Source organism: Anomaloglossus baeobatrachus, chromosome 3, assembly GCF_048569485.1.
Source record: "Anomaloglossus baeobatrachus isolate aAnoBae1 chromosome 3, aAnoBae1.hap1, whole genome shotgun sequence".
Lineage (NCBI taxonomy): Eukaryota > Metazoa > Chordata > Amphibia > Anura > Aromobatidae > Anomaloglossus > Anomaloglossus baeobatrachus.
The window spans coordinates 502,699,047-502,721,233 of record NC_134355.1 but is presented as its reverse complement, the minus strand read 5'-3'; the positions used below and the strand labels follow the sequence as shown (position 1 = coordinate 502,721,233).

Genomic DNA, 22,187 nt, shown 5'->3' with positions numbered 1-22,187 from the left:
TGCCCAGTTCCACCTGCGTCCTCTGCGGCTGGATATTTTCCACTGTTGGAACAAGCGGACTTCCTCCTTCCACGGGGTGGTGGCTTCGCCACAGACCAGGGGCTCGTTTTAGTGGTGGCTTCGGCCCCTCTGTCTCAGGGACGCTCCTTCCTGGCCCCGTCCCGGGTGATCCTCACCAGGATGCTAGTCTATCCGGCTGGGGAGCAGTATATCTCCACCATGGAGCGCAGGGCACTTGGACTCTGTCCGAATCAGCCCTCTGGATCAATGTGCTGGAAATCAGAGCTATGTTTCTAGCTCTCTAAGCCTTTCACCATCTGTTGGCGGCCAGGCACATTCGAGTCCAGTCAGACAACGCGACAGCGTTTGCCTACATCAACTTCCAGGGCGGGACACTCAGCCGCCTGGCAATGTTGGAGGCTCAATGCATTCTTCAGTGGACGAAGGACTCCTAGTCCACCATATTCGCAGCCCATATCCCAGACGTGGAAAACTGTGAGGCAGATTATCTCAGCCGTCAAACCGTGGCTCCACGATCCTCAGGTTTTTGCGGCAGACGCACTGGTTCAAGTTTGGTCCCAGCTTCGTCTGTCTTACGTGTTTCACCCTCTAGCTCTTGCCCAGAGTCCTGTGCAAGATCAGAAAGGAGGGCTGTCGGGTCATTCTCATACTCCAGACTGACCCAGGCAAGCTTGGTACCCTGACCTGCTCCATCTGTCCGTAGAGGTGCCATGGCATCTCCCGGACTGTCCAGACCTTCTCTCACGAGGTCCGTCTTTCCGCCAGAATCCTGCGGCTCTCAGATTGACGGCGTGGCGTTTGAGTCCTGGATCTTGACGACTTCTGGTATCCCTCCTGAAGTCATCTCCACTATGACTCGAGCTCCGAAGTATCCTTTGGCCTTTTTGGCCTTGCCGACCCTCCTGTCCCTTCTACAGTCCGGTCTGCACCTAGGACTATCCCTCAATTCCCTTAAGGGACAGGTCTCGGCTCTGTCAGTGTTGTGCCAGCGGCGTATTGCCCGGCTGGCTCAGGTGCGCTCCTTCATGCAGGGCGCATCTCACATCATTCCGCCTTACCGGCGGCCTTTGGAGCCCTGGGACCTTAATCCGGTCCTCACGGCTTCCGGAAACCCCCCCTTTTGAGCCTCTTAGGGAGGTTTCTTTGTTTCGTCTTTCACAGAAAGTGGTCTTTCTAGTGGCCATAATTTCCCTCAAGAGAGTCTCTGTTTTGGCTGCACTCTCTTCGGAGTCACCCCCTTTTTTGGTTTTTCATCAAGACAAGGTGGTTCTCCGTCCGACTCCGGACTTTCTCCCTAAGGTGGTTGCTGCTTCCACCTTAACCGGGGCATTTTCCCTGCCTTCCTTTTGTCCGGCTCCTGTTCATCGCTTTGAAAAGGCGTTGCATACTCTGAATCTGGTGCGGGCGCTCCGGATCTATGTGTCTCGCACCGCTGTTCTTAGGCGGTGCACCTCTCTTTTGTGCTGACCACTGGTCAGCGTAAGGGCCTCTCGGCATCTAAGCCGACCCTGGCTCGTTGGATTAGGTCGGCCATTTCCGATACCTACCAGTGTACTCAAGTGCCTCCCCCGCCGGGGATCAAGGCACACTTGACCAGAGCTGTCGGTGCCTCTTAGGCTTTCAGGCCCAGGCTGCGGCTCAGCAGGTCTGTCAGACTGCCACTTGGATTAGTCTGCATACCTTTTCGAAGCACTACCAAGTGCATGCTCATGCTTCGGCAGATGCGAGCTTGGGCAGACGCATCCTTCAGGCGGCTGTCGCCCATTTGTGAAGTTAGGTTTCGCCTACTTCTCAGTTTTTCTGTTTATTCCCACCCATGGACTGCTTTGGAACGTCCCATGGTCTGGGTCTCCCATAAGGAACGATGAAGAAAAAGAGAATTTTGTTACTTACCGTAAATTCTTTTTCTTATAGTTCCGACATGGGAGACCCAGCACCCTCCCTATTGCCTGTTGGCAGGTTTCTTGTTCCGTGTGTTTTCACCGGCTGTTGTTGTAGACAGAGGTTCCGGTTGTTCCGGGTTTTGCTCTGTCTCTACTTGTGGGTGGATTTCCTCCTTCAGCTTTTGCACTAAACTGGCTAGGACTGGCTACCAGGGGGTGTATATGCTAGGAGGGAGGAGCTACACGTTTGAGTGTAGTACTTTGTGTGTCCTCCGGAGGCAGAAGCTATACACCCCATGGTCTGGGTCTCCCATGTCGGAACTATAAGAAAAAGAATTTACGGTAAGTAACAAAATTCTCTTTTTATTAACTATTTTGTGTCACAGAAATCTCTGGTTTAACCCCTTAACGACCTTGGACGTACTGAGTACGTCATGGTCACATGGTGCTAAACGACCCATGACGTACTCAGTACGTCCTGGCGAAATCGCGGTCCCGGAGCCCCGGGGAGTGAAATTTGTTTACCTAAACGGTGGATTCGGGAAGGAGGGGACCTCTGCCTGACCTCAGGAGGGGTGGTGCCTCCTCCCCGAACCTACAGAGACTGTGATTGGCTGACGAACGCCGCTCAGCCAATTACAGTCACTGTAGTGTGTCAGCCATTGAAAATGGCTAACACATTGCAATCCAGCCATAATCAGTGCTGCTGTAGCACTGATGATTGGCTGGAGCTGGGTGAACTTTGTTTCACCCGCCCCCAGCTCTGATTGGAGAGACCGGCCTTGTGACCGATCTCTCCCAATCACTGTGGATCTTGTGCCGGTGACCTGTATGTGACCGCTACCCTCAGCTTCACTCCGTCCGTGAAAGCTGATGAGAGCGGTCGCTGCAGGTGCCCATCGGTAAGTTATAGCACCCCCCCCGATCCACCGCTGCTCCCCCGCCGCTCCCCGCCGAGATCCCCCGCCGCTCCCCGCCGAGATCCGCCGAGATCCACCGCCGCTCCCCGCCGAGATACACCGCCGCTCCCCGCCGAGATCCCCCGCCGCTCCCCGCCGAGATCCACCGCCGCTCCCCGCCGAGATCCACCGCCGCTCCCCGCCGAGATCCACCGCCGCTCCCCGCCGAGATCCACCGCCGAGATCCACCGCCGCGATCCACCGCCGCTCCCCGCCGAGATCCACCGCCGCTCCCCGCCGAGATCCACCGCCGCTCCCCGCCGAGATCCACCGCCGCTCCCCGCCGATCCACCGCTGCTGTCCCTGCCCGCCGATCCACCGCTGCTGCCCGCCACGCCGCTGTTCCCGCCGCTGTCCCTGCCCGCCACGCCGCTGTTCCCGCCGCTGTCCCTGCCCGCCGATCCACCGCTGCTGCCCGCCGATCCACCGCTGCTGCCCGCCACGCCGCTGTCCCTGGCCGCCACGCCGCTTTACACGCCGCTGTCCCTGCCGCCACCGTCCCCTTTCAGTCGCACCCACCTTTTTCAGCCGCCGCTGCACCCGATCGGCCACCGCCTCCATCGGCTGCCACTGCACCTAATCGGCTCCCCCCCTCCATGTGCTGCCTCCCCTCCCCCCCTCCATGTGCTGCCTCCCCTCCCCCCCTCCATGTGCTGCCTCCCCCCTCCATGTGCTGCCTCCCCCCTCCATGTGCTGCCCCCCCCTCCATGTGCTGCCTTCCCCCCTCCATGTGCTGCCTTCCCCCCCTCCATGTGCTGCCTTCCCCCCCTCCATGTGCTGCCTTCCCCCCCTCCATGTGCTGCCTTCCCCCCCCTCCATGTGCTGCCTTCCCCCCCTCCATGTGCTGCCTTCCCCCCCTCCATGTGCTGCCTTCCCCCCCCCCCCATGTGCTGCCTCCCCCCATGTGCTGCCTCCCCCCATGTGCTGCCTCCCCCCATGTGCTGCCTCTTCCCATGTGCTGCCTCCCCCCCCATGTGCTGCCTCCCCCCCATGTGCTGCCTCCCCCCCATGTGCTGCCTCCCCCCCATGTGCTGCCTCCCCCCCCATGTGCTGCCTCCCCCCCATGTGCTGCCTCCCCCCCCATGTGCTGCCTTCCCCCCCCATGTGCTGCCTCCCCCCCCATGTGCTGCCTCCCCCCCATGTGCTGCCTCCCCCCCCATGTGCTGCCTCCACCCCCATGTGCTGCCCCCCCCCATCTGCTGCCTCCCCCCTCCCATCAGACTCTGCCCCCCTCCCTGATCTGCTGCCTGCTCTCTCCCATCCTTTTCACCCTCCTTCATCTGCTGCCTCTTCTGTCTGCTGTGATCCTGCTGCCTAGATCCATCCTGTAAGGTAGGTATCCCCATCTCACCCCCCCATCCTCTGCCGCTCCTCCATCCGCTGCGCCATTTCCCATCATCCATCCGCTGCGCCCTTTCCCATCCTCTGCCGCTCCTCCATCCGCTGCGCCCTTTCCCATCTTCCATCCGCTGCGCCCTTTCTCATCTGCCGCCCCGCCCTCTCGCATCGCATTATCCAGCGCAGTTGCTCGCTTCCAGACTGCAGTGGATGATGCGATGCGAGACTCGTGCATTGCTCTCACGTTTGGCACTGGTCTTAGTGGCAGGCGCTCTTTTTTTTTTTTTTTTTTTTTTTTTTTACTGATGTCTGTATTTTTTATTTCGCCAAACTAATTTTTTTTGTATGGGAAGGGGGGGGGTCTAGTTTCCAAAATGGGATCACATGTGGGGGAGCTCCATTGTTTAGGCACCTCAGGGGGGTCTCCAAATGAAACATGGCGTCTGCTAATAATTCCAATCAATTTTACTGTGAAATGGCGCTCCTTCTCTTCTGAGCCCCGCCGTACGCCCAAACAATTGATTTCCACCACATATGAGGTATCGTCGTACTCAGGAGAAATTGCACAATACATTTTATGGTGCATTTTTTTCTGATACCCTTGTGGAAAAAAAAGCTACCTGTTTGAAAAAACAATTTTGTGGTAAAAAAAAGAATAAAATATTTTCACGGCTGAACATTACAAACGTTTGTGAAGCCTCCAGGGGTTCAAAGTGCTCACTAAACAGCTAGATAAATTCCATGAGGGGTCTAGTTTCCAAAATGGGGTCAATTGTGGGGGAGCTCCATTGTTTAGGCACTTCAGGGGGGTCTCCAAATGAAACATGGCGTCCGCTAATAATTCCAACCAATTTTGCTGTGAAATGGCGCTCCTTGCCTTCCGAGTCCTGCCGTGCGCCCAAACATTTGATTTCCACCACATATGGGGTATCTGCGTACTCAGGAGAAAATGCACCATAAATTTTATGGTGCATTTTTTCCTGATACCCTTGTGATAAAAAAAGCTACCTGGTTGAAGCAACAGTTTTGTGGTAAAAAAATTTTTTTTTCTTTTCACGGCTCAACGTTATAAACTTCTGTGAAGCCCCCAGGGGTTCAAAGTGCACATCAAACATCTAGAAAAAATATTTGAGGGCTCTAGTTTCCAAAATGGGGTCATTTGTGGGGGAGCTCCATTGTTTAGGCACCTCAGGGGGTCTTCAAACCCGACATGGCGTCCGCTAATGAGTGCAGCTAATTTTGCACTCAAAAATTCAAATGGCGCTCCTTGCCTTCCGAGTCCTGCTGTGTGCCCAAACATTTGATTACCACCACATATGGGGTATCTGCGTACTCAGGAGAAAATGCACGATACATTTTATGATGCATTTTTCCTGATACCCTTGTGAAAATACTAATTTTTATGGCTAAAGTAACATTTTTGTGTTAAAAAAGTAAAATTTTCATTTTTTCGTCTACATTGCTTTCGTTGCTGTGAAGCTCCTAAAGGGTTAATAAACTTCTTGGATGTGGTTTTGAGCAGAGTGAGGGGTGCAGATTTTAGAATTGGGTCACTTTTGGGTATTTTCTGTCGCCTAGGTTTCTCAAATCACTCCAAATGTGATGTGGTACCTAAACAATTTTTTTTTGTAAATTTTGTTGGAAAAATGAGAAATTGGTGATGAACTTTGAACCCTTCTAACTTCCTAACGGAAATTTTTTTTTTTTTTCAAAAATTGCGCTGGTGTAAAGTAGACATGTGGGAAATGTTATTTAGTAACTTTTTTGTGTGACATATCTCTCAGATTTATGGGCATAAAATTTCAAATTTTGAAAATTGCAAAATTTTCAAAATTTTCACTAAATTTCCGAAATTTTCACAAACGCAAAACATATCGGCCTAAATTTACCACTGACATGAAGTACAATATGTCACGAAAAAACAATGTCAGAATCGCCAGGATCCGTTGAAGTGTTCCAGAGTTATAACCTGTCAAAGTGACACTGGTCAAAATTGCAAAAAATGGCCGGGTCTTTAAGGTGAAAACAGGCTGGGGGCTGAAGGGGTTAACGGTATAAAAATTCAAAAGTTGAAAATTGCTAAATTTTCAAAATTTTTGCCAAAATTCAATTTTTTTCATAAATAAACGCAAAAAATATTGTCCTAAATTTGGTACTAACATGAAGTCCAATATGTGACGAAAAAACAGTCTCAGAATCACCGGGATCCGTTGAAGCGTTCCAGAGTTATAACCTCATGAAGTGACACTGGTCAGAATTGCAAAATTTGGTCTGGTCATTAAGGTGAAAATTAGCTCCGTCACTAAGGGGTTAATAATTCTCCACACCCTGATAAAGTGTATTGATATCATAAGACTGCACCCTCCCTCATTACTCAAATACACATTACCTGATCTGCTTCATCTAATAAGCATTCAGGTACCATATTTTTCGGATTATAAGACGTACTTTTCCTTCCAAAAAATTTGGCAGGAAAATGAGGGGTGCGTCTTAGAATCTGAATGTAGCTTACTGGGGGGTAAGAATGGTGGAGAATGGTGGCATGAGTCAGGAGCAATGTTGCAGGCTGTGTGCTGTTCTGGGCTGTGGGTTGCTCTGTGCTGCAGTCGGCTGGTGCTACGGGCAGTAAGGCAGGGGACATCCTTTGATGACGTTGGCGGTGCGGTCTTTAGATAATGGCGCCTGGTAGTCGGCGCATGCATAGATGGAGCTCTCGGCTCAAGATCTCCCGCAGCACTGTCCGCAGCAATGCTCCTGCCTCTTGTGACCCCTGCTTCACCACCGCTGCCGTTCCCACCTGTAAGACACCTTAGATTAGAAGATGGACCCCATTTTTTTTAACCTTTTTTTTTTCTTCTATATTTGGGATGCATCTTATAATCCGGTGCGTCTTTATAAAATGAAAAAGACAGTATATAACGGCTTTGAGTTGGAAAATAAAAATGATTAATATGTATAGTACAGAGCTTCTAATGTCCAAAATGTCAGATGGAGGCCCAATTTGTTGGGATTTTTTGATCGCCAGCTTCTTCCCATTTCTCACATGTGCCCTTGGTTTGAGAAATGAGTGGTAGGGCTCCATCTAGAAGAAATGTTATGCCACTTTATCTGCAGGAGTATGAGACCAGAGCGGTCAAGCAGCCTGCACAGAGGAAGTCTATGTTACACTTGTAGGAGGGGCTCCGTCCCTAGGAAGCATGTATATAGCACGTGTGTGTATATGTATATTTATACACTCACCTACCTCTTGGCTGTGCTAGTTGTCTTTTGAGAGTACGTTCCCAGATGTTCGGTCCCTTTTTATCTATAATCTATATTTACTTTTCTAATGTAATATATTTTTTTTATGCAAGTAGCACTTTTCTATTTTTTTTAATTTGTTGTATTTAGAAAATGATTTATAATTCCAGGAATTGGATAAAAACAGATTGGTGGTAGGGGATCTTTAACATGCCAAGAGGTAGTTTAATTGCCATGTGGTCAGATAATTTCTTTTGATTGCCTCTGACGTAGATTTCTTTTGATCTTTCGTTCAGGTTTTAATCAAGAAGAGTTATAACCGTACTAGACGTCAGCGGAGGAGAAACTGGAAGCTGAAAGAGCTGGAAAGAGAAAAGGAAGGCACGGACACAGATGATGAAAGGTCTGTAGGTCGAATAGCCTTCTGTTCTGGCTCTGTAGTTTTAGGTCAATAGGTCTATTTTGTGTATATTTTTGCAGATGAATGTGACATAATGGCGCTCATCACGTCTTCAGTTACGTTTAATGTCCTTAAAATTTTCTTAATTCATGTACTTATGAACGGAGGAATGCAAAGTACTTGAAATGTAATCTCTGAAAGACAGATGTAGGTTTTCACAACTTCTAAGAAACTTAGTATTTTTAATCCCTTGTGCTAACTGTAACGTTTTGGGCACAAAATGCGTTGTGGTCTTAGACAGTTTTTTTGGTTTTATGTTGGGTTTTTTGGTTTCAGTATAAGCACATTTTATAGGGGCATTCCTATCTTATGCATGTATGGCATATGGACATCATATTCCATAAATGTGTAGCAGATGCAGACCTCATCTCTCTGACCCACAAGTGTCTTCAGATTGGCGCTTCCCTGACACCTGTCCTCCTTGGTGAGGCTAACCCGCACCCATGTAAAGAATACATGGAGAGATGGGTTCTTGCTCTGTTTTATATGTTCCAATATAGGTAATGGTAAGGCTTAGGTCCATCATCATAATAAAAATTTTGACCTTTTATTTTAATTGATTAAAACATGGTGAAGATAAAATACGACACCTGACGCGTTTCTCATCCCCTATGATTAAGGAATCTGTCTGAAACGCAGCAAATCTCATCGTATTTTATCTTCTCCATGTTTTAATCAATTACAGTAAAGGTCAAGAGTTTTATTTTGGTGCTGGACCTCCGCCTTCCTGTTACTTCACTTTGTGGACACCAGCCACATGGATCCGAGTGTGAGCGGTTAACGTTTCTTGATTGTATGTTCCAGTATAACCAGGATTAGGTACTAGATCTTGGAGTAAGACCAATAATCTGTCACAAACTTCAGTCTTCACTATGTCACAGGGTTTTCTATGGAGAACTTAAGCAGAGGCTCGGCCTTGTCATTTTTGACCAAATTGGGATGCCAATTATGCACAAGACATAATCACTCCACGTTACAAGTTTTCTTTTGGCCTCTGCTTCCATCTGTTTTGGTGAAAGTCTGATCAGAGCATAGAAGTGGCCTCTGTTAGATATTCGTGTACACATATCTGCAAAAACCTACAGGGTAGATACGGCTTTCTTTAAGCTTGCATAGCCTGTGTATGAAGTGCGGTGGTCTGATTCATGCTGCCCGCCAAGGTGACTAGTCAGAGACATATCTCTTCACTGTCTTTTTCCTGCCTGCTCACCTAGATTGATCGGAGAGACTTGGCAGTCTAGTGGAGCAGACAACGAAAAGCCAGCAGGGACCTGCCTCTTGTCTGATTATCCTGCCTCTGACCCCGGTCTCAATAGTTTTCCATTTTTGCATTTCTATTTTATTTAAGCACACAGATGGGATAGGGGATAAAAAGAAACAACACATGGCCTACCGCTGCTTAATGTCCTCCATGACGTTCCTGCAGGGCCTGAGCAATGGATGACTTAAAGCAGCCATAGGCCATGTGCTGATCATTTGTATTCCTAGTTCTATCTATGTACGTCTAATAAATGAAGACTTGTATACCTTCCCCTATTGGGGGCCACAACTGAATTTATTTGATGAAGCTATTTCTGAGACTGTTGCTCTGAACCACAGAAGAGATTCCATTGTTTGGATGTATATTATTGCCGCTAGGTGAAGCTCGTAGATGAGCGGTGTCGGCATACTCTGGATGAATACATGGAAGCTTGTAGGGCAGGCGTTTCTCTGATTTTTGCTGCCTGATGTTTGTGCAGTGTGAATCGCTCACCGGTTCCTTTTTATTGTGGTTTTAAATGTACCCTGAAACCGGTAGAAAGATTTTGTAAAAATTTAGCAGCGGAATATTTTGGTATCCATGTTGTTCCATTTAATTGTCTTTATTTTTTCCTCTCTCTTACCAGGCAATATCAAGATTTCCTTGAAGATCTAGAGGAAGATGAAATTTTGCGGAAAAATGTTAACATTTATAAAAGTAAGAACTGCAGTTTGTTTAATCCCAAAATTGCTAATCTGGTATATTAATTTTACAATGAATAGAAATTAGGCAATGAGGCATGTTAACAGTGTCAAATGATGGCCCCTGTGCACATTGGACTAACAATTGGACTAACATTGTGTTAACCTGCTTTTATAATGTTTATTACATTGGGACAACCTCTCTGCGGAGTTCCTTTAAACCCTATGAGTAGGTGTATGTACCCCGAAGAATTGATGCCATTGAAGGCAAATGGTCACACCAAATACTGATTTAATTGCTCTTAGGTTCATTCACTTTGTATCTTAATTCATAAAAGTAAATTAACACTTCTATTTTTGAAGTATTCTTACTAAGCAAAATGTTTCCCACATCTGCCTTTTTATCATGTTTGACTTGTGACAACTTAAAGATAGGAAATATTAAAGTGGATTTGCTAAGCTAAGAGTTCTTGCATAATATGTTCCAAAAAATGGTCTTGCAATCTCGCACCACTATTTGATTTAGGTAGTGTTTGTGCCGTGCTCATCATAAGGCGTAGCTTCATGGAATGGTGGAGAAAGGCAACAACATTCCAAAAAGTTTGGGGAAAATTTGTGGTACAAATTAAGCCAACTAATACATGTTGTATACTTTAAGCTAGACCGTCTACCGATTCCCCAGATTTATCATCCAGCATGAACCACTATGATTAATATGATTAGTGTGACTGTCTAGTTTAAAGCACCCCACAAATATTAGATGTATGTCAGACGAACAACGTCCGATTTGGCAGACAGGTTTCTCTCCCACGTTTGCCATACACAGAAGTGCTTCAGTGAATCAGGAGAGAGGGGTTGTAATGCCGCGCTGCTGGATAGACTCAGAAGTATCATTAAAATCAGCAGGTTTTATTGTTCATAGTTCTACACATTTCGGAGTTAGCATGCTCCTTCTTCAGTAACAAACAATATCAGTGTATGTTGCTATTGTTGGCTCCTGAAGGAGCATGCTAACTCCAAAACATGTAAAACTATGAACAATAAAACCTGCTGATTTTATTGAAAATTCTTCTGAGTCTATCTGGCAGCGCGGCATTACAACCCCTCTCTCCTGATTCACTGAATTACTTATCCTCGTGGGGCTGCAGCAGCCGTGTTTTTTTTTTTTTTTTTTCCACGCTAACAAGCTGTCTACAGTACTTGTGACTTGCACAACTTACCCAGGTGAGTAAAGCCCCCGTCACATTTAACGACTTGCCAGCGATCCCGAAAACGATGCAACCTGATAAGGATCACTGGTAAGTTGCTGGGAGGTTGCTGTGAGATGTCGCATAGTCAGACCTTACCAACGACTCAGTAACGATACAGGTCGCAAGTAGCAACCTGTATAACGATCTCTGCTGTCATTGGGACACTGTCACGCAGTGTCAAACATAGCGATGTGTCCTGCCCAGAAGGACATCGTCTTTGAAGAACATGGTCCAGGACATTCAGCAACGACAGGCGACCTCAAAGCAGGGGCCAGGTCGTTGCTGGATGTCACACAGCGACATCGCTAGCAAGATCGCTGTTGCATCACAAAAACCGTGACTCAGCAGCGATGTTGCTAGCGATGTCGCTTAGTGAGGCGTGGTCTTAATTCTCTACAGCCTCTTACACTGGTTTCATCTGAATAAGACGCCAGGTTTGAGCCTTCTTGATTTTTCAGCTCCTTTGTTCTGAATACACAGAAGTGCTAGCTCTGCTGATCACTCCTGTGATCTCCATGACTAAGGGTACCGTCTCACTAAACGACGTACCAGCGATTCCGACCACGATATGACCTGTTCAGGATTGCTGGTGCGTCGCTACATGGTCGCTGGTGAGCTGTCAATAAGGCAGATCTCATCAGCGACCAGTGACCAGCCACCAGCCCGCAGCGACTCGTGGAAACGATGCTGCGCTTGGTAACCAAGGTAAATATCGGGTAACTAAGCAAAATGCTTTGCTTGGTTACCCGATATTTACCCTGGTTACCAGCGCACACCGCTTAGCGCTGGCTCCCTGCACTCGTAGCCAGGGTACACATCAGGTTACTAAGCAAAGCGCTTCGCTTAGTTACCTGATGTGTACTCTGGCTACGTGTGCAGGGAGCCAGCACTGGCAGCCTGAGAGCGGCGTACGCTAGTAACCAAGGTAAATATCGGGTAACGAAGCAAAGCGTTTCGCTTAGTTACCCGATGTGTACCTTGGTTACCAGTGTCCGCAGCTTCCAGATGCCGGCTCCCTGCTCCCTGCACATTCAGATCGTTGCTCTCTCGCTGTCAAACACAGCGATGTGTGCTTCACAGCGGGAGAGCAACGAGCAAAAAATGAACCAGCACTGTGTGTAACGATCAATGATTTCACAGCAGGGGCCAGGTCGCCGCCTAGTGTCACACACAGCGAGATCGCTGATCAGGTCACTGGTATGTCACAAAAACCGTGACTCAGCAGCCATCTCGCTATGTGAGAAGTACCCCTAAGTCATTATGAGGCTCCTTGGCATTATCTTATCTCAGGAATAAGAAAATGAATACCAACAAAAGTATCCTTTTCTCCGAACGTCATCTGTTGGAAGAGAGTTTGGAAGCTTCCATACACTATTATATATAGATGGGTAGATAGCTACAGTAATGGCCAAAATTGTTGGCACCCTTGAAATTGTTCCAGAAAATAAAGTATTTCTCACAGAGAATTATTCCAATCACACTTCTTGTTATACACATGTTTTTCTTTGTCGCTCCTAATTGGGAGACCCAGACAATTGGGTGTATAGCTACTGCCTCCGGAGGCCACACAAAGCACTACACTTAAAAGTGTAAAGCCCCTCCCCTTCTGCCTATACACCCCCCGTGGGATCACGGGCTCCTCAGTTTTCATGCTTTGTGCGAAGGAGGTCAGACATCCACGCATAGCTCCACTGTTTAGTCAGCAGCAGCTGCTGACTATGTCGGATGGAAGAAAAGAGGGCCCATACTAGGGCCCCCAGCATGCTCCCTTCTCACCCCACTTTTGTCGGCGGTGTTTGTTAAGGTTGAGGTACCCATTGCGGGTACGGAGGCTGGAGCCCACATGCTGCTTCCTTCCCCATCCCCCTTAGGGCTCTGGGTGAAGTGGGATTTTACCGGTCTCCAGGCACTGAGACCGTGCTCCATCCACAGCCGCTGGGGAATCTGCTGGATATGGAGCTGAGTATCGTCAGGGACATGGCCCTGCTACGTCAAGGTACTCTGTGTCCCCGTACAGACCGCGCGCAGACACACTGCAGCATTGCTGGGTTTGTTAGTGCGCCGGGGACAACAGCGCTGCGCGCTTGTGCCACTACTCACTACAGCTCTGCTGAGTGAGTTAATGTATTGGGAACTGCCGCGCCGGCCGCTGCTGTCAGTTTACGCTGCGGCGCGGCTGGGACTTGTGGTGCGCCGGGGACTTCCGCGCTGGCCGTGCATATATGGCGGCCGCGCTTATTACTCGAGTCCCCGGCTTTTGCGGCCTAGTTTCGCTTCGTTCCCGCCCCCAGGCCTGCCAGTCAGGGGAAGGGCGGGACGCTGTACAGAACATCAGCGCAGAGGGCTGGAGTCTACTTTACATACTCCAGCCCTCACACTGGACACAGTGGGACGCCAGTTTCCCGCACTTTGTCTGAGGCACGCCCACGGTCCTCCCCTCTTCACAGAACGCCGGCAGCCATTCCTGTGTGCAGTCTGAGCTGGAGAGGGGAGACAAGTTCTGGGAGACCCAGACACGGGATTCTGGCGACCACACACCCGCGTTTGAGCGGGCGGTAAGCGGCACCTCTGGTGCTGACCCCACTAGTGCCGAAGTGTACATTTGTATTTTTATGCTTGCATGCTATACATTGCACTGTACGGTCGCTGGTGATTCTTGGCTATATACCCTCCTAGATTGCTCAGAGGAGACAACAGCATGTCATCCGCAAAAAGCAAGGGTGCCAAGGCACAGGCTTTCTATGCTGCTTGTACCGCATGTGAGGCTACTCTACCGGCAGGTTCCACTGACCCCCATTGTGTGCAGTGCTCGGCCCCTGTGGCACTTGCTCGGCCGGGGCCTCTGCTAGAGGTGACCCAGGGAGAACCACCTGTGAATACTGTCCAGGTGACGGGGACGGAGTTTGCAGTTTTTGCGGATAGATTGTCTGTGACTATGACTAAAATTCTAGAAACTTTGCAGTCTAGACCAGTAACTCAGACCATGGGCACTGTTGAATCATTGCTCCCTGGTCCCCCTCAGTTGGAACAGCTCCGGGCTCCGGGGGTGTCCCATGCATCCCAGGGTGAAGGCTCTGACACGGACGACAGTCCCAGACAGCCTAAGCGAGCTCGCTATGAGCGGCCCTCGACTTCATCACACTGGTCAGGGTCCCAGCAGGAGGACTCTCTGTATGATGAGGCGGAGGTAGCTGATCAGGATTCTGATCCTGAGACCGCTCTCAATCTGGATACTCCTGATGGTGACGCCATAGTGAATGATCTTATAGCGTCCATCAATAGAATGTTGGATATTTCTCCCCCAGCTCCTCCAGTGGAGGAGTCAGCTTCCCAGCAGGAGAAATTCCATTTCAGGTATCCCAAGCGTAAATTAAGTACTTTTCTGGACCACTCTGACTTTAGAGAGTCAGTCCAGAAACACCACGCTTATCCAGATAAGCGTTTCTCCAAACGGCTTAAGGATACACGTTATCCCTTTCCCCCTGACGTGGTCAAGGGCTGGACCCAGTGTCCCAAGGTGGATCCTCCAATCTCCAGGCTTGCGGCTAGATCCATAGTTGCAGTGGAAGATGGGGCTGCACTTAAAGATGCCACTGACAGACAGATGGAGCTCTGGTTGAAATCCATCTATGAAGCTATCGGCGCGTCGTTTGCTCCAGCATTCGCAGCCGTATGGGCACTCCAAGCTATTTCAGCTGGTCTTACACAGATTGACACGGTCACACGTACATCTGTTCCGCAGGTGGCATCCTTAACCGCTCAAATGTCTGCATTTGCGTCTTACGCGATTAATGCTGTCCTGGACTCTACGAGCCGTACGGCAGTGGCGTCCGCCAACTCCGTGGTTTTACGCAGAGCCTTGTGGTTAAGGGAATGGAAGGCAGATTCTGCTTCCAAAAAGTGCTTAACCAGTTTGCCATTTTCTGGTGACCGACTGTTTGGTGAGCGTTTGGATGAAATCATTAAACAGTCCAAGGGTAAGGATTCATCCTTACCTCAGCCCAGACAAAACAAACCCCAACAGAGGAGGGGACAGTCGGGGTTTCGGTCCTTTCGAGGCTCGGGCAGGTCCCGATTCTCCTCGTCCAAAAGGACTCAAAAGGATCAGAGGAGCTCAGATTCTTGGCGGGCTCAGTCACGCCCAAAAAAGACAGCCGGAAGACCCGCTACCAAGGCGGCTTCCTCATGACTTTCGGCCTCCTCTCTCCGCATCCTCGGTCGGTGGCAGGCTCTCCCGCTTTGGCGACATTTGGCTGCCACAGGTCAAAGACCGTTGGGTGAGAGACATTCTGTCTCACGGGTACAGGATAGAGTTCAGTTCTCGTCCTCCAACTCGATTCTTCAGAACTTCTCCACCTCCCGACCGAGCCGATGCTCTTCTGCAAGCGGTGTGCACTCTAAAGGCAGAAGGAGTGGTGACCCCTGTTCCTCTTCAGGAGCAAGGTCACGGTTTTTACTCCAATTTGTTTGTGGTGCCAAAAAAGGACGGGTCTTTCCGTCCCGTTCTGGATTTAAAACTGCTCAACAAGCACGTGAAAACCAGGCGGTTCCGGATGGAATCTCTCCGCTCCGTCATCGCCTCAATGTCTCAAGGAGATTTCCTAGCATCAATAGACATCAAGGATGCTTATCTCCACGTGCCGATTGCTCCAGAGCATCAGCGTTTTCTACGCTTCGTTATAGGAGACGAACACCTTCAGTTCGGAGCTCTGCCTTTCGGGCTGGCGACAGCCCCACGGGTCTTCACCAAGGTCATGGCAGCAGTAGTAGCAGTCCTGCACTCTCAAGGTCACTCTGTGATCCCGTATTTGGACGATCTACTGGTCAAGGCACCCTCTCAAGAGGCACGCCAACACAGCCTGAACGTTGCGCTGGAGACTCTCCAGAGTTTCGGGTGGATCATCAACTTTTCAAAGTCAAATCTGACTCCGACCCAATCGCTAACATATCTTGGCATGGAGTTTCATATTCTCTCAGCGATAGTGAAGCTTCCGCTGGTCAAACAGCGTTCACTACAGACAGGGGTGCAATCTCTCCTTCAAGGCCAGTCACACCCCTTGAGACGCCTCATGCACTTCCTAGGGAAGATGGTAGCAACAATGGAGGCAGTCCCTTTCGCGCAGTTTCATCTGCGTCCACTACAATGGGACATTCTCCGCCAATGGGACGGGAAGTCGACGTCCCTCGACAGGAATGTCTCCCTTTCTCAGGCGGCCAAGGAATCTCTTCGGTGGTGGCTTCTTCCCACTTCATTGTCAAAAGGAAAGTCCTTTCTACCCCCATCCTGGGCGGTGGTTACGACAGACGCGAGTCTTTCAGGGTGGGGAGCAGTTTTTCTCCACCACAGGGCTCAAGGTACGTGGACTCAGCAAGAGTCCACCCTTCAGATCAATGTTCTGGAAATCAGAGCAGTGTATCTTGCCCTACAAGCCTTCCAGCAGTGGCTGGAAGGCAAGCAGATCCGAATTCAGTCGGACAACTCCACAACGGTGGCATACATCAACCACCAAGGAGGAACACGCAGTCGGCAAGCCTTCCAGGAAGTCCGGCGGATTCTGACGTGGGTGGAAGACATGGCATCCACCATATCCGCAGTTCACATCCCAGGCGTGGAAAACTGGGAAGCAGACTTCCTCAGTCGCCAGGGTATGGACGCAGGGGAATGGTCTCTTCACCCGGACGTGTTTCAGGAGATCTGTCGCCGCTGGGGGATGCCGGATGTCGACCTAATGGCGTCCCGGCACAACAACAAGGTCCCGGCTTTCATGGCACGGTCTCACGATCACCGAGCTCTGGCGGCGGACGCCTTAGTTCAAGATTGGTCGCTGTTCCGGCTACCTTATGTGTTTCCACCTCTGGCACTGTTGCCCAGAGTGCTGCGCAAGATCAGGTCCGACTGCCGCCGCGCCATCCTCGTCGCTCCAGACTGGCCGAGGAGGTCGTGGTACCCGGATCTGTGGCACCTCACGGTAGGCCAACCGTGGGCACTACCAGACCGACCAGACTTGTTGTCCCAAGGGCCGTTTTTCCATCAGAATTCTGCGGCCCTGAACCTGACTGTGTGGCCATTGAGTCCTGGATCCTAGAGTCTTCAGGATTATCTCAAGAGGTCATTGCCACCATGAGACAGGCTAGAAAACCATCCTCCGCCAAGATCTACCACAGGACGTGGAAGATATTCTTATCTTGGTGCTCTGCTTAGGGAGTTTCTCCCTGGCCATTTGCATTGCCTACTCTTCTTTCTTTCCTACAATCCGGTTTGGATAAAGGTTTGTCGCTCGGCTCCCTTAAAGGACAAGTCTCAGCGCTATCTGTATTTTTTCAGAAACGCCTAGCACGACTTCCTCAGGTACGCACGTTCCTGCAAGGGGTTTGTCATATCGTCCCTCCTTACAAGCGGCCTTTAGAGCCCTGGGATCTGAACAGGGTTCTAATTGCTCTCCAGAAGCCGCCTTTCGAGCCTATGAGGGATGTTTCCCTTTCTCGCCTTTCACAGAAAGTGGCCTTTCTAGTAGCGGTCACGTCTCTTCGGAGAGTGTCCGAGCTAGCAGCGCTGTCATGCAAATCTCCCTTTCTGGTGTTTCACCAGGACAAGGTGGTTCTGCGCCCGATTCCGGAGTTTCTCCCTAAGGTGGTATCCCCCTTTCATCTTAATCAGGATATCGTCTTACCTTCTTTGTGTCCTCATCCAGTTCATCAATGTGAAAAGGATTTGCATTTGTTGGATCTGGTGAGAGCACTCAGAATCTACATTTCCCGCACGGCGCCTCTGCGCCGCTCGGATGCACTCTTTATCCTTGTCGCTGGTCAGCGTAAAGGGTCGCAAGCTTCCAAATCCACCCTAGCTCGGTGGATCAAGGAACCAATTCTTGAAGCCTACCGTTCTGCTGGGATTCCGGTTCCCTCAGGGCTGAAGGCCCATTCTACCAGAGCCGTGGGTGCGTCCTGGGCATTACGGCACCAGGCTACGGCTCAGCAGGTGTGCCAGGCGGCTACCTGGTCGAGTCTGCACACTTTTACCAAGCATTATCAGGGGCATACCTACGCTTTGGCGGACGCCAGCCTAGGTAGACAAGTCCTTCAGGCGGCGGTTGCCCACCTGTAGGAAAGGGCTGTTTTTTCGGCCCTATCACGAGGTGTTATTTTACCCACCCAGGGACTGCTTTTGAACGTCCCAATTGTCTGGGTCTCCCAATTAGGAGCGACAAAGAAGAAGGGAATTTTGTTTACTTACCGTAAATTCCTTTTCTTCTAGCTCCAATTGGGAGACCCAGCACCCGCCCTGTTTTCTTAGGGATTTTTGTTTTTTCGGGTACACATGTTGTTCATGTTGAATGGTTTCAGTTCTCCGATGTTTCTTCGGATCGAATTTGTTTTTAAACCAGTTATTGGCTTTCCTCCTTCTTGCTTTTGCACTAAAACTGAGGAGCCCGTGATCCCACGGGGGGTGTATAGGCAGAAGGGGAGGGGCTTTACACTTTTAAGTGTAGTGCTTTGTGTGGCCTCCGGAGGCAGTAGCTATACACCCAATTGTCTGGGTCTCCCAATTGGAGCTAGAAGAAAAGGAATTTACGGTAAGTAAACAAAATTCCCTTCATTTCCTTGGTGTGTATTGGAACAACACAAAAAAACAGAGAAGGCAAGCAATTATAACATAATTTCACACAAAAATGGGCCGGACAACATTGTTGGCACTCTTAACTTAAAAGTTGCACACCCTTTGGATTAAATAACTGAAATCAATCGCTTTCTATAACCTAGAACAAGTGAATAACCACTCTTCTTTTGCAGACTGCTCCAGTTCTCTCATATTTGAAGACTCCTTTTCCCCAACAGCAAATTTAACATTTCCCGATAGGAGTTCAATAGGATTTAGATCCAGACTCCTTGCTGGTCACTTTTGAAGTCTCCAGCACTTTGGTTCCATCCGTTTCTGGGGGCTTTTTGAAGTATGTTTGGAGTCATTTTCCTGATGGAAGACTCATGACCTAGTACGCAAACCCAGTTATTTACCCACAATTTTGGGGAGTTGGCAACAATTTTGTTCAACCCATTTTGAGGGGGTTTGTGTGAAGCTATGTCCAGTTAACCTTTTTCCTGTTTTTCTTTGGGTTATTCCAAAACACACAAAGGAAACAAACATCAATGACCAAACTTTTTCTGAGAGAAATACTTCATTTTCTGGAACACTTTCAAGGGTGCCAACACTTTCGAGCCTGACTGTGTATGTGCGTGTCTGTCTGTGTGTGTACATGTATTTGTACCTGCAAGGAAAGATATATGCACACCAGTGGAGAAGGATAATTTTTAGATATACAGTGCTGGCCAAAAGTATTGGCACCCCTGCAATTCTGTCAGATAATACTCAGTTTCTTCTTGAAAATGATTGCAATCACAAATTCTTTGGTATTATTATCTTCATTTAATTTGTCTTCAATGAAAAAACACAAAAGAGAATGAAACAAATATCAAATCATTGGTCATTTCACACAAAACTCCAAAAATGGGACAGACAAAAGTATTGACACCCTTAGCCTAATACTTGGCTGCACAACCTTTAGCCAAAGTAACTGCGAACAATCACTTCCGGTAACCATCAATGAGTTTCTTACAATGCTCTGCTGGAATTTTAGACCATTCTTCTTTGGCAAACTGCTCCAGGTCCCTGAGATTTGAAGGGTGCCTTCTCCAAACTGCCATTTTTGAGATCTCTCCACAGGTGTTCTATGGGATTTAGGTCTGGACTCATTGCTGGCCACTTTAGTAGTCTCCAGTGCTTTCTCTTAAACCATTTTCTAGTGCTTTTTGAAGTGTGTTTTGGGTCATTGTCCTGCTGGAGGACCCATGACCTCTGAGGAAGACCCAGCTTTCTCACACTGGGCCCTACATTATGCTGCAAAATTTGTTGGTAGTCTTCGGACTTCATAATGCCATGCACACGGTCAAGCAGTCCAGTGTCAGAGGCAGCAAAGCAACCCCAAAACATTAGGGAACATCCGCCATGTTTGACTGTAGGGACCGTGTTCATTTCTTTGAATGCCTCTTTTTTTTTTTTTCCTGTAAACTCTATGTTGATGGCTTTTCCCAAAAAGCTCTACTTTTGTCTCATCTGACCAGAGAACATTCTTCCAAAACGTTTTCGGCTTTCTCAGGTAAGTTTTGGCAAACTCCAGCTTGGCTTTTTTATGTCTCGGGGTAAGAAGTAGGGTCTTCCTGGATATCCTACCATACAGTCCCTTTTGATTCAGACGCCGACGGATAGTACGGGTTGACACTGTTGTACCCTCGGACTGCAGTGCAGCTTGAACTTGTTTGGATATTAGTCGAGGTTCTTTATCCACCATCCGCACAATCTTGTGTTGAAATCTCTCGTCAATTTTTCTTTTCCTTCCACATCTAGGGAGGTTAGCCACAGTGCCATGGGCTTTAAACTTCTTGATGACACTGCTCACCGTAGACACAGGAACTTTCAGGTCTTTGGAGATGGACTTGTAGCCTTGAGATTGCTCATGCTTCCTCACAATTTGGATTCTCAAGTCCTCAGATAGTTCTTTGGTCTTCTTTCTTTTCTCCATGCTCAATGTGGTACACACAAGGACACAGGACAGAGGTTGAGTCAACTTTAATCCATGTCAACTGGCTGCAAGTGTGATTTAGTTATTGCCAACACCTGTTAGGTGCCACAGGTAAGTTACAGGTGCTGTTAATTACACAAATTAGAGAAGCATCACATGATTTTTCACACAGTGCCAAAACTTTTGTCCACCCCCTTTTTTATGTTTGGTGTGGAATTATATCCAATTTGGCTTTGACAATTTTTTTTATTTTTTTTTCATTGAAGACAAATTAAATGAAGATAATAATACCAAAGAATGTGTGATTGCAATCATTTTCAAGAAGAAACTGAGTATTATCTGACAGAATTGCAGGGGTGCCAATACTTTTGGCCAGCACTGTATATTTAAATTTATATTTGTAAAAGTCTTTCCTGGTGTGAATATCAGTGCACACATAGATCTCTTAACTGTTACACCGTATATCTTTATCACTGGAATGCATTGGTTATGAATTGTATGCACGTAGTTGATATGCTTTCCTGTGTGAGCACTACAGAGAGCCCTTCAGGTACTGAACAACCTGCATTATCTGCTTTCCTGGCACTTTTTGTCCTGCTCCATTTCTGAGCTCATGCTGGCTTTTCTTCTTTCAGACGCTAACATTCCAGTGGAGAGTGACACTGATGAGGAGGGAGCTCCCAGAATCAGCCTGGCAGAGATGCTAGAAGATCTTCACATTTCTCACGATGCCACCGGTGGGGAAGGGGCAGAAATGCTGACAGAATAGACTTGCTTCAAAGCATCCCGCTGCTGTGTCTCATAGAAGAGGATTTAAAATGTGTCCAATTTCATTTTGAACCATCTGAAACGTGCGCTCATACATATTTCTCTCTGAACTTGGATTACTGTACACTAAGCTCTTGTGTGTTTTCCCCTCCAACTGCCAAATATTAAAATAACTTGTGGTTAAGCTGTTTGGATCTTTCTATTTTCTCCTGCGCAGACATCTTATGAGGAGCTGATGAGCACAACACATACTCCAGGTGTCTGCAGGACAGATTACCACAAACTACACTGTAACAAAACCTCACGAGACCTGGAGCTTCACAGCACACGTCTGATGTCTCTGGCAGCTGTGCTATAGAAGGAGCTCGAGACACTTCATTTCGCTTCTAAATGCAATGTAAATATTAAAGGGGTTTTCCACTTTAAGGAAAGGGAACTCTAAAAGCTCTTGTATACCTAAAATATCTGACAGAGTAGTTACTTGCTCTCCCTAGTTTCAGCGCTGGCACTCCCCCTCTCCAGCACGGGTACTTCTTCCTGGTTACAGCATGGGCACTCTTCCCTTCTTTGTGTTGTTCCAATACACACAAAGGAAATCAACATCTATGACCAAACTGCAATCATTTTCTGGGAGAAATACTTCATTTTCTGGAACACTTTCAAAGGTGCCAATACATACATATATGTGTACGTGTATATTTAATATAATATAAAATGTATGCACAGGTACGATTCCCTTCGGCCAGCACGGG

The 22,187-nt window shown here is 48.5% G+C and overlaps 1 protein-coding gene across 1 annotated transcript in view; it reads left to right on the top strand.

Moving 5' to 3' along the window:
• NMD3 (NMD3 ribosome export adaptor) overlaps nucleotides 1-21,619 on the top strand; it is a 131,120-nt gene extending 109,501 nt beyond the window's left edge. Inside the window, exons 14-16 of the mRNA XM_075338570.1 lie at nucleotides 7,738-7,844; nucleotides 9,788-9,858; nucleotides 21,303-21,619. Coding sequence (XP_075194685.1) covers nucleotides 7,738-7,844; nucleotides 9,788-9,858; nucleotides 21,303-21,436 — 312 coding nt within the window. The 3' untranslated portion in view covers nucleotides 21,437-21,619. The remainder of the gene's footprint in view (nucleotides 1-7,737; nucleotides 7,845-9,787; nucleotides 9,859-21,302) is intronic.
• The last annotated feature ends 568 nt before the right edge of the window (nucleotides 21,620-22,187 follow it).